The sequence below is a fragment of the Thunnus maccoyii genome, chromosome 9 (genome assembly GCF_910596095.1).
Source record: "Thunnus maccoyii chromosome 9, fThuMac1.1, whole genome shotgun sequence".
NCBI classification, from domain to species: domain Eukaryota; kingdom Metazoa; phylum Chordata; class Actinopteri; order Scombriformes; family Scombridae; genus Thunnus; species Thunnus maccoyii.
Window position 1 is genome coordinate 7,131,204 of NC_056541.1, and position 18,276 is coordinate 7,149,479.

Below are 18,276 nucleotides of genomic sequence, written 5' to 3' on the forward strand. Positions count from 1 at the left end.
AGACTGACTGACACTAAAACCATTTTTCAACATTTTTATTTTACATAACTGTAACAGGAAACATGTTCTGCTGACACGTCAGTATGATTGTGTTTATTTCATCCAGTTTCATTGAATATTTGACATATCCCGAAAATGCAGGTACAAGGTTAAAATTATTAATTAAACCCCAATTTGACCTCTCTAATCTTATACAAAATACCTAAAATTAAGGCTTGCAAATTATAATTTTTCATATTTTTTTCCCCTCACTTCTTCGCTTTTATATAGGTGTTTATTAATTCACCCACTCATAATCTTTAACCTTTTATTCTTGTTCATAGTATTAGGATGAGTTGTGTCTGTCCCATCATACATTGGTTGGAATGATTATCATAAGATTACCAACTGCAAAAAAACAACAAACAAATATTCTTAGTTGAAAACAACACATAAATGTTCTTACAATGTCTTTTTCCAATCTTTTGAATGTAAAAATATAATAACTTAAAGGTTTAGATATTAATTTGCTTCTTTTTTTTGTAGCAGTTTTTTTTTCAAACAGTCCAGACTAAACATTAAGATAACATAAGAGACACATATAAATACAAAAACACACAATTCAAGTAAGAAAAATGTAATTCAGGCCAAAGTTGTTTAATAGTAAAATATTTATAAACTTTCTAATCACACACTACAGGATTATGATGTATCTATAACAGAGAAACTAGAGGTATCAACATTACAGTCTTTGAGCTCTCTGGTTTTGTTGTAACTCCTCCAACATGGCAGCATGTCTCTTATAACCATCAGGAAATGTTCTTCAAACTCTCACTAACATTTCTCTGTTTGGTTCAATAAATGCTCTGAAATGTAAAAACTGCAGTGACAGTGATCTGTTTCATGAGTCTGTTCAGAGAGAAAGTCACTTCTGAACGATGAACTTTGATCAGGATATTACACAACATTCAATGTAAGACTTTTCAGTCGCACAACAGTGAAAAGTGTAGATCTGCTGTCGACTCTGAGACAAACAGACTGTTAATCTGCTGTACAACACCTTTCCACTGTAAGTAAAACATGAATTATTGTCATTGAATCAAGACGTTGTCACTCAGGTTGCATCACATATTCACAACAAGGTGCAAACTGAGCTTGTTGATAAGTGTTAAACCTTCAGCCTTTCAGACTGCAGGTATCCCAACATGTACAGAAGCACAAACTGATGTTTGACTTATTTATCTCTCTGCGGAAGAAATAGAAGAGTTGTGAGGAACGTGTGCATGTAGGAGTGGATTCATTTCATATCAGAGTACTGGAGCAAATATGTCAGATATGACAGATGTTCAGTCCAGTAAAATGTAATTTGAATTCAATAGATTCAAGAGTTTTTTATTGGAATGAACTGAACTAAGTGAAGTGATTTCTCATCTTGTTAACATTTATTGTGTCTGATAGTTTAAAGTTCCTTTAAATGAAAATCTGTTGATGTGATTGAAAAAATAAAGCAATTGTTGAGGCATCCAAGAATTTCAAAATGTGATCAAATGTTCAAGAAAAGATATTCACTGTTATGTAATCATTATCAGTGTTGGGCAAGTTATTGAAAGTAGTAGTTGAATTACTTAACCAATTACTGCATATAAAGTGATTAATTACTAGGGAAAGTAACTTTTGCGTTTGTTTTAATGCAAAAGTATAACTCATCCCAAAATCTCAGAGTTCAATCCACTCGGTAAAGAATCCGTTTTGTTTTTCCCCAAAACTCCAAATCAGTTCAGTTCAATCCAGTTTGACAAACATAAGAGAAAGACAATTAAAACTCCGCTCCGCGTTTTACCGCAGATCCAGAACTCAAACCAGGAACAGCAGCAGAAGTTCAGTAACAGATATTATTTACAATATATAACGTTATAACTCCAGAGACAAAGCTTATGTTTTACCATGAGTTGACTTTGACGTGACTTTACAACGCTGCTCTGAGACACGGTAAAGGTCAGATGATGTGCTTGTGTTGTGTTGTGTGTGCGTTTGTCTGCTATCCTCTGCAGTTGTCCACTATTTTCACGTAAGAGAAAAGTAACAAGTAACGAGCCCATATCAATTTCAATAATTGTAATTGCGTTATTTTATTTTGAAAGTATTGTATTGTTTTGAAGTAATAAGTTACGTTACCGCAAAAAGTAGTAGAATTACAACACTGATCATTATCACAGTTAAATATGTTGACTGTTTCATTCCCAGATGACATGATGTTTATAAAGATCATAAAGGTGAAGCAGAAATTAACAAACATCGAGAAACTGTGCAACCTGCAACCATCTCACTTCATCTGATGTGACTGACTTTATTCTGTTATTTAAAACAACAGCATGAAACTGGGAGTCTTACTGACACTCTGCTCTCTGATTGAAGATTTATGAATAGAAAGTTAAAGAGACAGAAGGTTCAACCGTCTCCAAATCTCTGTTTTTTCTTACTATTGACTGGCTGCAACTATTTTAAGAATGAACTCCAAACTGTGTTGAATCAGAAAACCGTTCAAAAGAATATTAGCAAATCTATAGTGAACATTAAAACCTTCCTGACACAGTATTATATATGAAGTCATCCTGTTAAAGTTGCACCTCCTCTTTGTTTTTATGGTTCCAGCATCACTTCAGAGATGATCCAGTTGAGACTGGTGACACTGGCCGCACTGCTCTGCTCTCTTCTCAGTGCTGATGGAGGGAAAGTCCTTGTTTTTCCTGTGGATGGAAGCCACTGGATCAACATGAAGGTCCTCATCCAAGAGCTCCACTCCAGAGGTCACAACATCACAGTGATCCGGCCTGAAAAAAGCTGGTACATCAAAGCAGAGTCCCATCACTACCAGTCAATCACCCTCGATGTTGTTCCTGGATTTGATGTGAACAACATGAATTATTTTACAACAAGACTGCTGCAGCTCCGGCGTGAGCTCCACACTTCACCTTCAGCTTTAATCAAAGCTTGGGAGGAGTTTATGAAGATGATGCATCATGTTCACAAAGCTGTGGTTGATAAAATGCAGAAGATTTTTGAGGATGCTAAACTGATGCAGTTCTTCCAAGAGGCCGAGTACGATGTTGTTCTGACTGACCCCTGCTTCGGCGGAGGGGTTCTTCTGGCTCATCGGTTGGGTCTGCCTCTGGTCTTCAATGTACGATGGGCAATCATGGAAGACGGACATCACACAGTTGCCCCCTCACCGCTCTCATACGTTCCCATACCAGGCACTGAGCTGACTGATCGGATGAGTTTTTGGCAAAGGGTGAAAAATGTTATCTTCTCATTAATGGTACTTAATGTCCGGGTGATAATAAAAGACTCTCACTACACACCATTTGTCCACCGTCACTTCGGTCCTGACGTCCACTGTGATGAGCTTGTTCAGGCAGCAGATGTTTGGCTGATGAGAACTGACTTTACCTTTGAGTTCCCTCGTCCCACCATGCCCAATGTTGTCTACATGGGCGGGTTTCAGTGTAAGTCCCCCAAAGCGCTTCCTCAAGATCTGGAGGACTTTGTCCAGAGCTCTGCAGAGCACGGTGTCATTATTATGAGCTTGGGGACCTTGGTGGGGAATTTCCCTGAGGATATAACAGAACATGTGGCTGCCGCTTTTGCACAGTTGCCTCAGAAGGTCATCTGGAGGCATACCGGGAAGAGACCGTCCACCCTGGGAAACAACACCCTGCTGCTGGACTGGTTGCCTCAAAATGACCTCTTAGGACACCCAAAGACCAGAGTGTTTGTGACCCACGGAGGCACCAACGGACTTCACGAGGCCATCTACCACGGAGTTCCCATCGTTGGCCTTCCTCTGATGTTTGACCAGGATGATAACCTGTTCAAGATGAGAGTGAGGGGCGTTGCCAAAGTGCTGGACATCGGCACATTAAACAAAGACAACTTCCTGGAGGCGGTGAAGGAGGTGCTTCACCAGCCGTCCTACAGGGAGAACATGCAGGAGCTCTCCAGGCTGCACAGAGACCAGCCCATGAAGCCTCTGGACCGAGCCGTGTTCTGGATCGAGTTTGTCATGAGACACAAGGGAGCAGCTCACTTAAAGACCGACTCCTACAAGATGTCTTGGATTCAGTACCACTCCATCGATGTAATCACACTGTTGCTGGTGTCAGTCACGCTGATGTCACTGATTTGCATTTTAACAGTGAAATGTTTGTGGCGTAAAGTGTTTGGTGGGAAGAAAAAAACCTCAAAATAATATAGATACTATCCTCTCAGTTGAGTGGAGTTTTTCTGCAACACAGGGAGAAAGATGATGATGTATTAAACTCAGTACTAATCTGTATCTTGGTATCTTGAGTTTTAATGATGATGGTACAACAGCACAGAGGATGTGAGCCTCTTCAGAGCAGAAAAGACTTGTGTCAGAGATATAATCCAGTCTGAAGATTTGTTTTTATTTAAATTGAAATTGATGCTTTATTGAACAAACCATGTAGATGGCAGTTTATCAATCCATGTTTTCAAGATTTTGTTACAGAGTTGATACTATTGATTAAACAATAATGTGCATGGAGAAAAGTGACAAAGTGGAAATAAAATATCTAGTGTTCAAAATGAGCAGAATGTGTTGTTGTGGGAAATCTTCAGATGGGCCAATAAATCTTCAGGTCACCCACAACTTAGTATTAAACTTAAAACTTATAAGAGAAAGACTCAAAGAAATACACCACAGTGTATTTTGTGTCCATCTTGTGGCGTTCACAGGAAGAACAATATATCCATGTTATTACATTCTGTACTCACGGTATAGTGCTGACTGACTAAACCTGCTTAAAGAATCAAATCTTTAGTGAAAATCTTAATTCTGCTGAAGAGTAGAATAATTTTAGAGTCCAATCACTTCAGCTCTTCCTACACAAACCCTCAGTGCTTCCTCTCTCCAATGAGTCAGTCTATAACATACTGTTATAATACTTCACAACAGCAGCAATATTTTTTGTTTGTTTGTTTACAAAATAAAAACTGTAATATTTAACTGTCCCTTGGAGCATTTAATCATGCAGTTGGTTAAGTTAAGTTAAGTCAGAGGGAAATATTTGTGGCATAAAGTGTTTGGCAGGAGGCAAATATATTTGTGACTCATTTTTAAAGATTCACATCTCCAGTAGGAACCAATGTGTTTGGGACTGAGTGTCAGACAGGCTGGGGACAGGAAGTGTTGAAGGACAGACATTTGATCTGTTCATGAAATCTAATGACTGTAAGAAAAATAGAAGATCTCCAGCTTCATCCTTTAATTTAAAGTGAATATTGTTCAACAGAACATCAAGTGATGAGGAACCAGCAGGATTATAAAGTGTTTTACCTTTGACATCATGTCACAGAACAAAGTCTTCTCATCATGAGTGAACTGCTGCTACTTACTGCTGAACCAGACTGAATGAAAAAATACACAACTTCAAGTTTTTCACTTTAATCTTTCAAGTTAAAATGATGAACGCCGACATACAAATAACCTTTACACAACACTTAAATCACAATCATTATCAACACCTTAAATGAAGAAATACAAAGTCTCAAACTGAAAATAGATATATTTCTGGAGGAAACTGTTGTAAATGATTTCTTTTAAATTGAACAGCCTCTTTTAGAGTTTATGTTCATGTCTTGAAGTAGTGGAGGGTAAACACACATACATTCAGTTTTATCATCCAAGGATTTGTTTAATAAAGTTTTCCCTCCTTTTCTGACTATTTCAATATTTGACACACACAGCGAGGTGCAGACCAGTGTGAGAATTAACACGACTCCATTAAAATAAACAAGTTGCACAACTATTCTCTAATATGTCACGCTTTATTACTCACATGTTTTGTCTATTTAGCATCATCAAGGTGGTATGAGGTTGTTTCAGGTTTCTTTCTATACAATCAGTTAATTTGTCATGTGACTTTACAAAAGGAAATATTAACTAAATAAGTTCAGACTGTCCATAAATGTTGAAGAGGCGACACAAAGATTATGAGACTGTGTTCTGAAAACTGAAGTTGAAACAGTTTCAGTGAGAAATTTGTTGTTTTGAAAATAAGAAATTGAGATTTAAACCATTAATGAGTTTAAATGAAAATATTGTATTTTGCAAAAACTGGTTGTATAATTGTTTTGTACGATTTTACCTTTTGAAAAGTCACATGACTATTTGATAGATGTTTGTAAAGAAAGTGAAACAACCTGTATCTCCTTTTCTGACTGACACACGTTTAGAATAAGAACTGCTGGTGATTTAATTACACATCATGACAAGCAGCATCCATCAGATGTACATTTTATAAAATATAGTTGATTCAGAAAAAAACTAATTAAACTAAATTGTTTTGGTTGATTTTGTTTATTTTATGTTGATCATCATCTCAACATTGCAGTTTATCAATCCATGTATACACCACCAAAATGACACACACAGTATGCAGAAGCACTGTCAGAATTAAACACTGAATTAAAATAAAACTATATTAAAACACTTGTTTCCAAAGAATAAAACAACAGATTCACAACTGAAATAACTCATCAAAAGACCAAAAATATAAAAATCTAAATCTGATGACTGAAACTGTCACCAAACTGAATCAATCAAAGCATTTGGTACAGTGGATATATACTACTATACAATGTTGTTTGACTGAAAACAAGATGCTGATAACCAGGATAATTAACAGCTTTGATTTGTAAAGTTTGTCTCTTGATGATGTGAAACAGTTTCAGCATTTTGTCTCCATATTTTCTTGTGAATTCATCTTTATTTTAAGAGGCGACAAAACTAACTTACACACTAAATCTATTTTTGAAAGCCAAGAAAGCAGAATCAGAGTATTTAACAACATAAGTAAATATTCTGTTCAAATCCATTAAACAGTAAACATAACGGAGTTACCATCTTTAATAAATTCATTCTAAATATAAAACAACTAAATCTTGAACGGCTCAACGTCTTTCAAAAATTCAGATGGGAACAACGGTTTAGGTTTTCATGTTTTTGCATGAAAACAAGAAAAAACAATATCTGTGACCCTCAACAACAAATCAGTTCTGTTGAAGAACAAAAGAACAAATAATAATCAATCAGAGCCAGAATGATTTTTGATACACTGAACCACTGAGACTCTGAGTTTAAAGTGTAAAAAATGAAATTAAAACATGATCAACACTGAAATAACTTAACTTAATTATGAATTAACTTAACTATGATGAAAGTTTAAAAATCCCCCCAACTGTAGTATTTTGTACAGTCACTGGTGTTTATTATATCTATATTATATTGTGGTCTGATTAAAAACAAGATGCTACTAACCAGGATAAAAAGTTATAATAAAAACAGCTTTGATTTGTATTTGTATAAAAGTTCACCTCAGATGATGATGTAATAAAGTCTCAGTATTTTGTTGATTTTTTTTTTCTGGATGAACATTTATTTACATTGATAATGTGATTTAAATAGATATTGAAGTCAGAATATATATGTAAAAGTTTTACGGTGAATTCTCTATTAAAAACAATTATTGAGGTGTACATGTGTCTGTTTTGTACGTGAAAACCACTTTGGATAATTTGTTTCAATGAGCAAAAACATCAATTGACCCTCAACATCAAATCAAATTTGCTTCAGATAAAAGAAAAAAATAATAGAAAAATAAAACCAAAATGCTGAAAACACAAACCTTCCTGAACATCACAGAGAAATCTGAGTTTGACAGATTTTGATATCAGTGGTTTTAGCATCACCAGCCTTTGCAACACTGAAATAAGGGAAGAGTTTCTCAGTGAAAGTGTCTGTGTGAGTGTAGATGTGAGTCGTGTCTTCAGGGTCGTAGAGGGACACCTCCCCTCTGTCATAGTCCAGCTGGACTCTGATCCTCTGGAGACTCTTCTTCACACTGACAGTCTTACCAAGACCATTAGTGTATTTTCCACTGCGATGCAGTAAACACCAGAATCCATATTCTGGTGAGACAAATATCTTTCCCTTCCTGTCAACTGATTCTTTAACCAAACCCACAGTCCAGTCAGGATGGTCTCCCACCTCCACCTCCCAGCTGTGTTTCCCTGAGCTGAAGCCCTCAGAGCCCAGAACAGTGGTATAATTAGTGTTTCTCTCTGGATTATCAGGGAGCTGCTGCTTTGTGTCTCCACATCTCACACTGGTCAGATCATCAGACAGATAGTGCCAGGGGTTTGCAGTGTTTGGATCCAGAATGACAGGACTGAAGTGGACCTTCTCCTTCATCTTCTCCCAGACTCTGAAGGACAGGTTGCCCAGGTGTTTGGCCACATCTATCAGCGCTCCTGAGACCAGCTGTGGATCTGACAGTGAGCACTGGTCTCTGGCTCTGGTCTGAGTGGGTTTATAACTGCTGAGGAATGACACCTTGTGTTTCTGCAGGTCTTCTTCAACAGCAGAGATACTGTCTGACAGAGAGGAGATCTGCTCCTGAATCCTCTTCATCTCTCTGCTGATAGTCTTCCCCTTCTGCTCCTCTTCCTCCCTCAGAGCTGCCAGTCTGGACTCCTCTTCCTCTTTCAGGAACTGGTGGAGCTTGTTGAACTCTGCTCTGATCTTCCTCTCTGTGGACAACAGCTGCTTCTTGGAGTGTTGAATCACTTCATTGTATGTTTTCTCCACTTGTTTGTATTTGTTCCTCTTGTCCTGTAGAGACTTTAAGTCAGATTTCAGCTGGTCCTTCAGGTCACTGACTGCTTGTTCTACAGGAACCAACTTGTGACCGTGGTGGAGAGAAAACTCACAGACAGGACACACAGCTCTCTGTTCATCCTCACAGAACAATTTAGGCTCTTCTTGATGTTTGCACCACACCACCTCCTCTTCTCCTTTTTCTGTCTCAGATGATCCAGCTTTCTGTCTACCTGCAAATGAGTCAGCTAGTTCCCTCAGTCTAAAGTTCACCCCAGGATAATCTTTTGAAGATTTTCTTTTACAAATGGGACAGTTTTTGCTTTCAGCTTGTTCCCAGAATTTTTGCAGACAGCTTGAACAGAAGCTGTGGTTGCAGGTCAGAGACACAGGATCTCTGAAAGTCTCTGAACACACGTGGCAACTCAGGAAACTTTCAACAAGAGCAATTTTCTCAGCCATTTGCTTTGGTTTCTAAATGATCTTTCAACAGTCAGACTCACCGAGTTACTTTTCCTTCACTTGATCACTTAAAATCCTTCAAATGAGTGTTTTCCAGCAGAGATGTCACACCCTGTAATGGCGTCTCAGCTCTGATCCACAATGTCAAAATCTACTTTCTCTTTTACTTACAACTGTCACATGGTAAATTATTAACAGCAGGAAATGCTGCTGTGTAGTTTTATCACCAGCAGATGGTGATGTCAGGACGTCTTTCAGAGGTAACATTTTTAATTCTTCATTCATTACAGTAAAAATTCCTTGTGTAGGCGTTTGTAGACTAAACAAAATAAACTGCTCATATTTTAACATTTTGATCTCTTTTGTTTCTATTTCTACAGCTCAGAAAAATCCTATAAACATGAAACAAGGAGAGGTTGGTGCTTTCGTCTTCCAGTGAGGAGTGAACATTTCAAAAGACTGACTGGTTAAATGTGCACTGCAAACAAAACAACGTAATGTCTCTAATATAACATGTCACATTTCAATTCTCTTTCACCGTCAAAGTTTTTTTTAATTTTTTAATTTTAAAGGTTTTGACAGATGAATGTTTTATACTGTAATGCTTAACTTACTCCAACTTAAATCATCACAAGTCACTTATTTTACTCTGTTTATTATGGCTCTGTTCGCAGTGTGACTCTTTGTCCCTAGCTGTCATTCTCCACCAGTCCACCAGGGACCCTCAGCTTTTTCCCTGTGATGATAAGTCTGGACTGAGTGGAAGATGGACAGATAAGTTAGTACTGTATTGAAGGACCCTTGAGATATTATTGCTTATTGTAGATAACCTTTGTCCTGACATTTAAGTTTGTATACATGTGAGCATACAGAGCTGAAATAATACTTTTGCCTTCACATGATTCAGAATGAGATTGTTTGTTTTACTTCCTGAGAATGTGTTCTGGGCTGGTTTCTCTATACTTCCAGGTTTTGGTGGTTTTTATGCAGCTCTCACTCTAAGCAGTGAATCGGTTTTTGGGTTGTGGAAGTGATCTATGTTTTGGACTCTTTGGAGTTTGCATGTCTTAATTAATCTTTCAGCTTATTTAGCTCTGTACAGTAGCACAGTGTGTTTCATTTGCATTTGTCCTGCTGGCATTTGGGGCCTTCTTGATCCTAATTGTGTTTTCTGGATTTTGGTTTTCTCTTTGCTCTGTTTTCCTCATGTGTTCCTGCACTCCTCCCCAGTCCCCTTTTTCCCTCCACACCTGCCCTGCATCATGTTTGTTAGCTCTGCCCTGCTTCCAGTGCCTTCCTAACCCATCAACTCCCAGCCTGCCCCTGTGTCTTGTCACCTGTTCCTTGTTGTCTGATTAGTTTAGTTTGTATTTAAGTCCTGGTTTTCAGTTCAGTCTTGTTGGATTATTTGTTCAGTTTAGTTACTTGTCTTCAGTTCCTGTGTTAATCAATATTCTTCGGTTCCTTGTGCCTGCCGAGTCTCTGCATTTCATGTCACAGATAAATTAACTAAAATTTGTGTTCTGTACCTACTATAAAGCCTCACTTACATATGAGCTTGAATAACACTTAAAGGTTTTTTTTCCATTATGTGAGGTTTTACCCTTAATGGCAGCTTTTGCTGTACCGCTAACAGTCACAATGAACCTGGGAACATTGTTCCTCAATATAACCACTTAGACTCAAATACTTTACACAAAAAGTGTGCAGGAAGTGTCTGAGGTGGAAATCTTCATGATGGTTTGCAGTGTTTTAAGTTTGATATGACAGAAGACCATCTGACTCCTCTGAGTATATAAAGACACATAACGACCTCCATCATGTAACTGGGTTCATATCAGAAACATTTATCCATGTGTGTGAATAAACTAACAATGTTTCACAATAACTTAATTTGATGAGTTAGGTAAACGATCCATTGGACATTTAGTCAACTGTACTCATGACTTTAAATTCTGAAAGCAACAATTTAACAATATAAACTTGAAATTGACAAACTTAATTAATGATAAAAGATGTTTATTTAATTTAACTTCTTATCAGATGTTATAGTGCAAAAGATAAAGTAAACACTCATTTAAAAAAACACAAGTTAACAGAACTTTCTGGCAATGAATCACAGATTAGGATTTGCCAGTTATTTATCAGTTATTTGCGCAATATCCATTTTTACTTTAAATACTGATCATTTAGATGTCTAATAACTTGTAATTGTTGTAAAGGAATATAAGTCTGTGTTTTTACAGTGTAGCTCAAACTTCCAAACAGTGTATAAAGTAGTTAGGCCTAAAATGAGCTCCACATTGACCAGCTACAATGTCAAAATGCTGCTCACATGTTTAACTGGATAGCATCTTTCACCATTTTCAACCCATCAGTGTGCACTGTCTGTAATTTGACCACAAGATGGAGCTCTGTCCTAAATATAGAGATTTACATACACAGCTGCAAAAGGAAACCAGTGGACTCAGAATATAATCACTGCAGTCTCGCTCCTGTGATTCATCATTTTTTAAATCTTTTAAATCTAAAATTCTCAACTACTTTCTTAAAACAATACAGGGACTCTGTCACACTTTCCTGCTTCTCAGGAAAGGTTGACGACCCAGGAGTCCCTCGGCACCATCCTTCCTTTTAATATCCTTTTGTCTAAAGGTCAGATTCAGCAACATAATGGAGCCGGTGGGTATTCAATGTTCAGTAAAAGTTTTGCAGAGTGAATGGATGATGATATAAGGCTTGAACTCATATTGTTAAGTTGACCTGTTGTCCCAGGTATCATCCTCCAGCTTCCAATGTTCAGTCTTGGTTAGTGAAATATGGGTGTAACGATGTTCCCGACAGTGCACAGGTCACAGAGGAGGGACGACAGACACCACGACCAATAATAGGAGGCTGTTTCCTCCCTACCTGCTGGTGTGTGCCTCTGCTTTCTAGAGTTTGCATTACATGTAACTCAAGTACTCTACTTTGTCTTAGATCTGTCAAAAATTCTGGCCACAATCCTGATGTTACAGCTTAAAAATGAATATATTTACAAAAGTGTAAATGGATGAAAATTAAAAAGAATTTCAGTGAAATTTAGAAACTTTTAGGCAGTCGACCTTAAAAGTAAAAATTATCAGTCGACCTTAAAAGTTATAACTGAGGGGGCTCGGTCAAGTTCTTCAAGTTACGTCTCGGCCGCTGATTGGCTGAGACTTCGGGATATGTAAATGAGGGGGTGGGGGCTTTTTGGAAACGAGTAGGTGACGTCAGTTCCCCCGTTCGCAGAGAGCGAAACAAACATGGCGATAGACTCGAGTGGACGGAGGTTTACGCTAACTTTATTCGTCTTTTCTTGTGTTTTTGCGGGCAGGCAGGCCGAGGCGGCGGTTTCGGAGTCGAGAGGCGTCACTCGGATACTCGGCATGAGGCTGGAGAAGAGCGACACACCGGCCGAGACCACCGAGAGAGGGGTTATTCAGGTGACCGAGGGCAGCGACATCCTCTTCAGGTTCTACGGGCTCCACTTGTTCCCCAACAGCTCGGCGCTCATCACGTTCACGGAACTTTACTCAAGTGATAAAGAGGATGACGCTGCCGGCGCAATAATGGTCTCCTCCAATAGGACTTGTCCCGAACACACGAAGGATATAGTGGTGAGGGGGCCCATGGACGTCGGCAACCAAAATACCTCCGGGGTGGTCAGCCTCAAGATCAAGCAGCTCCGCAAGAGCGAGGCGGTGAAGGTGTTCGGCTTGTGCATCCGCGACACCCAGGACGAGGAGGAGAAGTGGTACCTGCTGGACGACAAAGACGGCAGACTGCGGGTGGTGGAGGAGAAGAAGTCGCTGCTGCCCATCTGGCTTCAGGTGATCCTCATCTCCTTCCTGCTGGTGCTGTCCGGCATGTTCAGCGGGCTCAACCTGGGGCTGATGGCGCTGGACCCGATGGAGCTCCGCATCGTGCAGAGCTGCGGCACCGAGAAGGAGAAGAAGTACGCGCGGAAGATCGAGCCCATCCGCAGGAAGGGCAACTATCTTCTGTGCTCCCTGCTCCTCGGCAACGTCCTGGTGAACACCACCCTCACCATCCTCCTGGACGACCTCACCAAGTCCGGGATCGGTGCTGTGGTCGCATCCACCATCGGCATCGTTATTTTCGGCGAGATCGTCCCCCAGGCGTTGTGTTCTCGGCACGGCCTGGCAGTCGGAGCGAACACCATCATGGTCACCAAGTTGTTCATGCTGTTAACTTTCCCTCTGTCGTGGCCCATCAGCAAGATCCTGGACTGCGTCCTGGGTCAGGAGATCGGCACGGTGTACAACCGAGAGAAGCTGGTGGAGATGCTGAAAGTCACCGAGCCGTACAACGACCTGGTGAAAGAGGAGCTCAACATGATCCAAGGCGCGTTGGAGCTCAGGACCAAAACGGTGGAGGATGTTATGACGCCGATCAACAACTGCTTCATGATCCACAGCGACGCCGTACTAGACTTCAACACCATGTCCGAGATCATGGAGAGCGGATACACGAGGATACCTGTGTACGAGGACGAGCGGTCCAACATCGTGGACATCCTGTTCGTCAAGGACCTGGCCTTCGTCGACCCGGACGACTGCACTACCCTGAAGACCATCACCAAGTTCTACAACCACCCGGTCCACTTCGTCTTCCATGACACCAAGTTGGACTCCATGCTGGAGGAGTTCAAGAAAGGTTTGTGGTGGATGTGTGGTTTTCATTGACCAAATCTGCAAGCAAGACTTTTGTCTCCTCAAGTCAGGTGTCACCAGATTCCCCTTAAAAGTGTGTGAAGCTTTAATGAGTAAAAAAAAACATCTTATACATAAAACTTCATACAGCAGTTGTGCAGTAAATTTGGATTGAAGCTCATGGTGTTGTGAAACCGTGGAAGCTTCTGACTAAACCTTACTCTCATTTTTGAGGCTTTACTTTTTAGTAGAACGTGTTGTGAAGTGACCTCTATTCCCCTTTCTTACAATTTTGACTTTCTCGGTATTCTGCAACGATTGTGACTGATGCACCGAGTGATTCAGGGAAGAAAAAACAAACAAAACACCTTGTGCAGATAGTCGGTGTCACCTGTGTGTTCAGTCTAGTTTAGTGAGCAGTCAGCTTGTGTTTAAACAAGGAGATTATTGCTGAGTTTGACCTTTGACCTCTCCGCGGAGTGGGGCAGACATTAAAAGAAATTTTTAGCTCGGCGGATCAGCGATGTAAGGATTTATCCTGCATGTAACTAAAGCGGGGAACTGATGTTTGATCAGTGATAGAATACTGTGGAAGTATTTTTCTATTTCAGTCTTCTCGGCGATCCGGGTTTTCCTTTGATGTCTTGCTCGGTGAAACCGACCTGACATTGCATCTACTATGTGGATCAAACCTTAGATCAGGAGAGTCTGTCTGCCAGATGCACTCATGTCTTGAGCATTAATTATTAAACGTGTATTAGTTTTACTTTTGGAGTCACACTGGTGGTGTTTTCTCTTAAGTGCAGGAGGGTTACTGAGTCTAGTTGCTGACTTAATCGTTTACTATCTTCAGCCCAAAGAGATTCTCGGTAGGAATACTCAATAATAATATAGTAGTAATAATAATATGTAATATTGCAGGATTAGAATAAGAAAACACAGTAAGACTAAACAAATAAGAAAACAACTACAATGATAGAGAAAGGCGTTTTATTCATTACAGTTGCTGATCTGTAAACTCAAATCAAATGTAACTTCAGTCAGGATCATGCTCGGTGATATCAAAACACTTCCCTGTTTCACTTCTCTCTCGCCTCGCTGCTTTTCCTCTTTCGACAAACACACACACACACGTACGTACACACAAACGCAAATACTCACACTTGCGCACACTCCCTCTCTCTCAGGGGGGGGGCGTGCACACACTGACGCCATCCCCCGCAGGGATATATTTTTCCTTTCTCAGGCATCTCGTCTCAAGGTCACAGACAGTAGAAACACACACACACACACTCACACACGCTTGCTGTGTCTATATCCCAGCACTGTGAGGAATGAACGATTGTGTCTCTGTGTGTCTGTAGTAGCATCAGTATCCGACTGCGTGACATCGTAACGAAGAATTCACTGAGCTTTCCCGGCGCCATGTTTATACCAGTATGATTTCATCTCACTAAACCTATCCTAAAATACCATCCGTCTCTTAATTCACATCTTTTTGCGATCACTTTGTTCATATCTCCCATCAGCTGGCTGGTGTAGGTCGGCTTTTTAGTTGCTTTAGCGGCGGCACGCGGTGCGATGTGACATTTGGCCAAGAAAAGACTTTGCGGCTCATCTTGGTAGGTTCGGCTGGTGAGGTGGGAGGGTTTGGCAAGCAAGCTGCAGCGCCTACACACACACAAACACACACACACACACACACAATCCGGCCACAAAGAGAGTGGCTCAAAGCGTGGCAAAGAGATTTAAGTAGTTATGAGAGAACACTCAGTTGCTGTGTACAAACTCTGGAGTTTAGGACTCCTCTGTTTATTGAAATGCATTTTATACAAATCAACACATGAATGAGAATAAGAGCTTTTGCTGCTTTTTGAGGAGCATCGGGCAAAACAACTCCTCGATGTTAAAGAGCAGCTTGAAACATTACGGCGAATATTGCAAGTACAGAGTCATAACAAAAGCCAAAAGGCAAGACGAGCGGGTGGAGTCGGAGGTTGAATTCTGCAGATAATATCTGATGTTGTCACATGGACCCTAAACTGACACACATTAGACCACAGACCCCCATCTGATAAGATTCCTGCTTTTAGGTGATTTATTACAGAAAACGTATGAAACCCTTGACCCCCCGGCTTAAAGTAATAGTCAGATTATTGCAGTCCATCTGAATGTAGTCACTGATTAAACTTATAGCCAATTCATGACACAATGTCTGGTTAGTACAGTAAATTAGTATAAATAACAAGGATATAAAGTTAATACCATATGTTCTGTATAATTTAAGCTATTGTGCCTGCTGTAGTGTTTATGTGAGGATCATTGCATGGAGGTAAATAGTCTAGGAAGGGTGACCAACCATCATTTTCTTTTAAAACAGCAGATATTCTCTCTAAAAAAAAGTGTATAGAAGATTTTTCTGTACCAGAGGCTAACATTGGATCAGGTATCTTTTGATCCAGTTTTACAGAATATATGTATATAAAGCTCATAGTGTGATTAGGTGAGACAAGGAGGAATCTTGAACATCAGTTTAAACTCTTAAAAATAATGGATATACATAGTTCTAGGTTGAAGTGGTTTGTGAAGACGGTGCGATGTTGTTTTTGTTTTATAGTTACAGGGATGATTCACAGCAGCGGTGAGTCTTGTTATTTGTGAGTCTTCCTCAGCCGCTTGCGTGTGTGAGAGAGCAGATCTTATCTGTTTCCTGCCATTCACCTTCTAAAGATTCATCGAGTGTCACATTTTATTTTTTTATTTATTTATTTTTTTAACTCGATCGGTTGCTACGCGAGGAAGAATGGCAAGCTTGAAACATGTCGCAATCCGGACTTAGCTGCTGATCCAAGCCTTTTCTGTGTTCTTCAGGCACATGTTGAGTATTTTACCGTATTGACCTGAATATAAGGCCACCCTGATGAAAGGGTGACACCACCACACTTTTCAAACACCTGTTTTTTTGGAAAATATACATCATAATATAGTCGCATACACACACACACGCTCCTTTCAGGCTCTTGGAAGTGGTCAAAATTTCCAGCAGTTAACATTTTCAGACTGATTGTCTTTTTCAGCTCCTTATCAGCTGTGACAGTGGTAATTGGCAGCTTGACAGATTATTCAGTTCATGGTCTGTTAGTACAGTAAAGACGTCAGAAGATGCTTTGGACTTGTTTTCACTCGTGGCAGAATAACAAGTTACACGAGCCTTCAGAAACTTAGTTAAACTGAGTTAATGAAACACTGACCGACTCCAACAGACTCACTATACACAGACTTTAAGACACTTTCTAGCAACATGAAGGCTATTCTCTCTCTTAATTCTCTCACTCTTTTTGCATTTCACAGCTCCCTTCCCTTTTTCTTAGATATTAACTTGAGAAATCATTTGACTACGCAGGGAGTGATGCATTTCAATTCTTGGTAAAGTAACTGACACAACCAGTAAAAGCCAAAACAGCTGAATAGACAAAGAGAAGAATACGTCGACTTCATCCCCATGAAGTCACTCTGCTCACGCTGTTTGACTGACAGGTCTTATCGGTCTTGCAAAGTAGTGTAAAAACACAGCGAGGAGTGCTTTGTGCCAAAGAAGTTGCAAAACTTTTACCACGTCAGCCTCCACGCTGTGACTGAGCGGCCTGTGGCCCCCTTCGCGGTGGACCGCGTTGACATGGTAACGAACGTGCAGGCTTGATTTCCCGTTGGCTCCCTGCCTCTCCTCTGACCTGACTCCCCGCTTATATCTCAAGTTCCACTCGCTTGCAGCTTGGCTTCAGTTACCACGGTGATGGCATCTTACAGCGTCAGTGTGTGTGTGTGTGTGTGTGTGTGTGTGTGTGTGTGTGTGTGTGTGTGTGTGTGTGTGCGTGTGTGTGTGTGTGTACACCTATATTATCAGTTATTCTCACTCAGTCCAGGATTTGAACCGTTTAGTTTTTTTGGCCATGAGCTCTGAGTTGAAAAGCGATAAAGACAGCCATCAATACTGGATGTTCTGACATTTATTCTTCGACGTGTGTGTGTGTGTGTGTGTGTGTCTGTGTGTGTGTGTACTCATCACCCTTCTCAGTCAACATGATATGACCTTTTAGATGGACTATGAAGCGCCCCCTATTAGATGAGATGAAATTTTAATGATGCTTCGTCATTGCAGGAAATAGCAACAGGAGTCATCAAAGAAAAAAGGAAAAATATGTAAGCAAGCACATTTTTATTTTCATACAGTTTTAACATAACAGGATGTGGATTATTGAAAACATACTGAGCTTTATTAAAACCATCTTCTTATTTCTATATGAGTATAATGAATTAACAAGCACCAGTTTGTACCTCTCGTGTGCCGTTATTAACGTTCAAATTCATGCACATTGGACACAACAGGCATAATTTTGAAAACACACAAACACAAGTCAACCATGAAGTCACTGGAGGCACATTGCACTCTGTCAACAG

At 40.0% G+C, this 18,276-nt stretch overlaps 3 protein-coding genes across 4 annotated transcripts in view; 2 read left to right on the top strand and 1 right to left on the bottom strand.

Annotated features, from left to right (window-relative positions):
* The first annotated feature begins 1,802 nt into the window (after positions 1 to 1,802).
* On the top strand, positions 1,803 to 5,008 carry LOC121904685 (UDP-glucuronosyltransferase 2A1-like). 2 transcript variants are annotated; one of them, XM_042422541.1, is made up of 2 exons: positions 1,803 to 1,974; positions 2,632 to 5,008. In XM_042422541.1, the coding sequence occupies exon 2, from the start codon at positions 2,645 to 2,647 to the stop codon at positions 4,226 to 4,228; it is 1,584 nt and encodes a 527-aa protein (XP_042278475.1). In that variant the 5' UTR covers positions 1,803 to 1,974; positions 2,632 to 2,644; the 3' UTR covers positions 4,229 to 5,008. The 2 variants fall into 2 exon arrangements, with proteins under 2 accessions (XP_042278475.1, XP_042278476.1); XM_042422542.1 differs by having other exon boundaries at positions 1,803 to 1,968.
* A 422-nt stretch (positions 5,009 to 5,430) lies between these two features.
* LOC121904690 (nuclear factor 7, ovary-like) lies at positions 5,431 to 9,265 on the bottom strand. The gene has a single exon (XM_042422546.1). The coding sequence runs from the start codon at positions 9,119 to 9,121 to the stop codon at positions 7,700 to 7,702; it is 1,422 nt and encodes a 473-aa protein (XP_042278480.1). The 5' UTR covers positions 9,122 to 9,265; the 3' UTR covers positions 5,431 to 7,699.
* A 3,032-nt stretch (positions 9,266 to 12,297) lies between these two features.
* LOC121904684 (metal transporter CNNM4) overlaps positions 12,298 to 18,276 on the top strand; it is a 49,257-nt gene continuing 43,278 nt past the window's right edge. Inside the window, exon 1 of the mRNA XM_042422540.1 lies at positions 12,298 to 13,822. Within this exon, the coding sequence (XP_042278474.1) occupies positions 12,409 to 13,822 (1,414 nt within the window). The 5' untranslated portion in view covers positions 12,298 to 12,408. The remainder of the gene's footprint in view (positions 13,823 to 18,276) is intronic.

Coding starts and splice junctions, on each gene's coding strand:
- LOC121904685 (XM_042422541.1), top strand. CDS start 2,645: ATGATCCAGTTGAGACTGGTGACACTGGCCGCACTGCTCTGCTCTCTT.
- LOC121904690 (XM_042422546.1), bottom strand. CDS start 9,121: ATGGCTGAGAAAATTGCTCTTGTTGAAAGTTTCCTGAGTTGCCACGTG.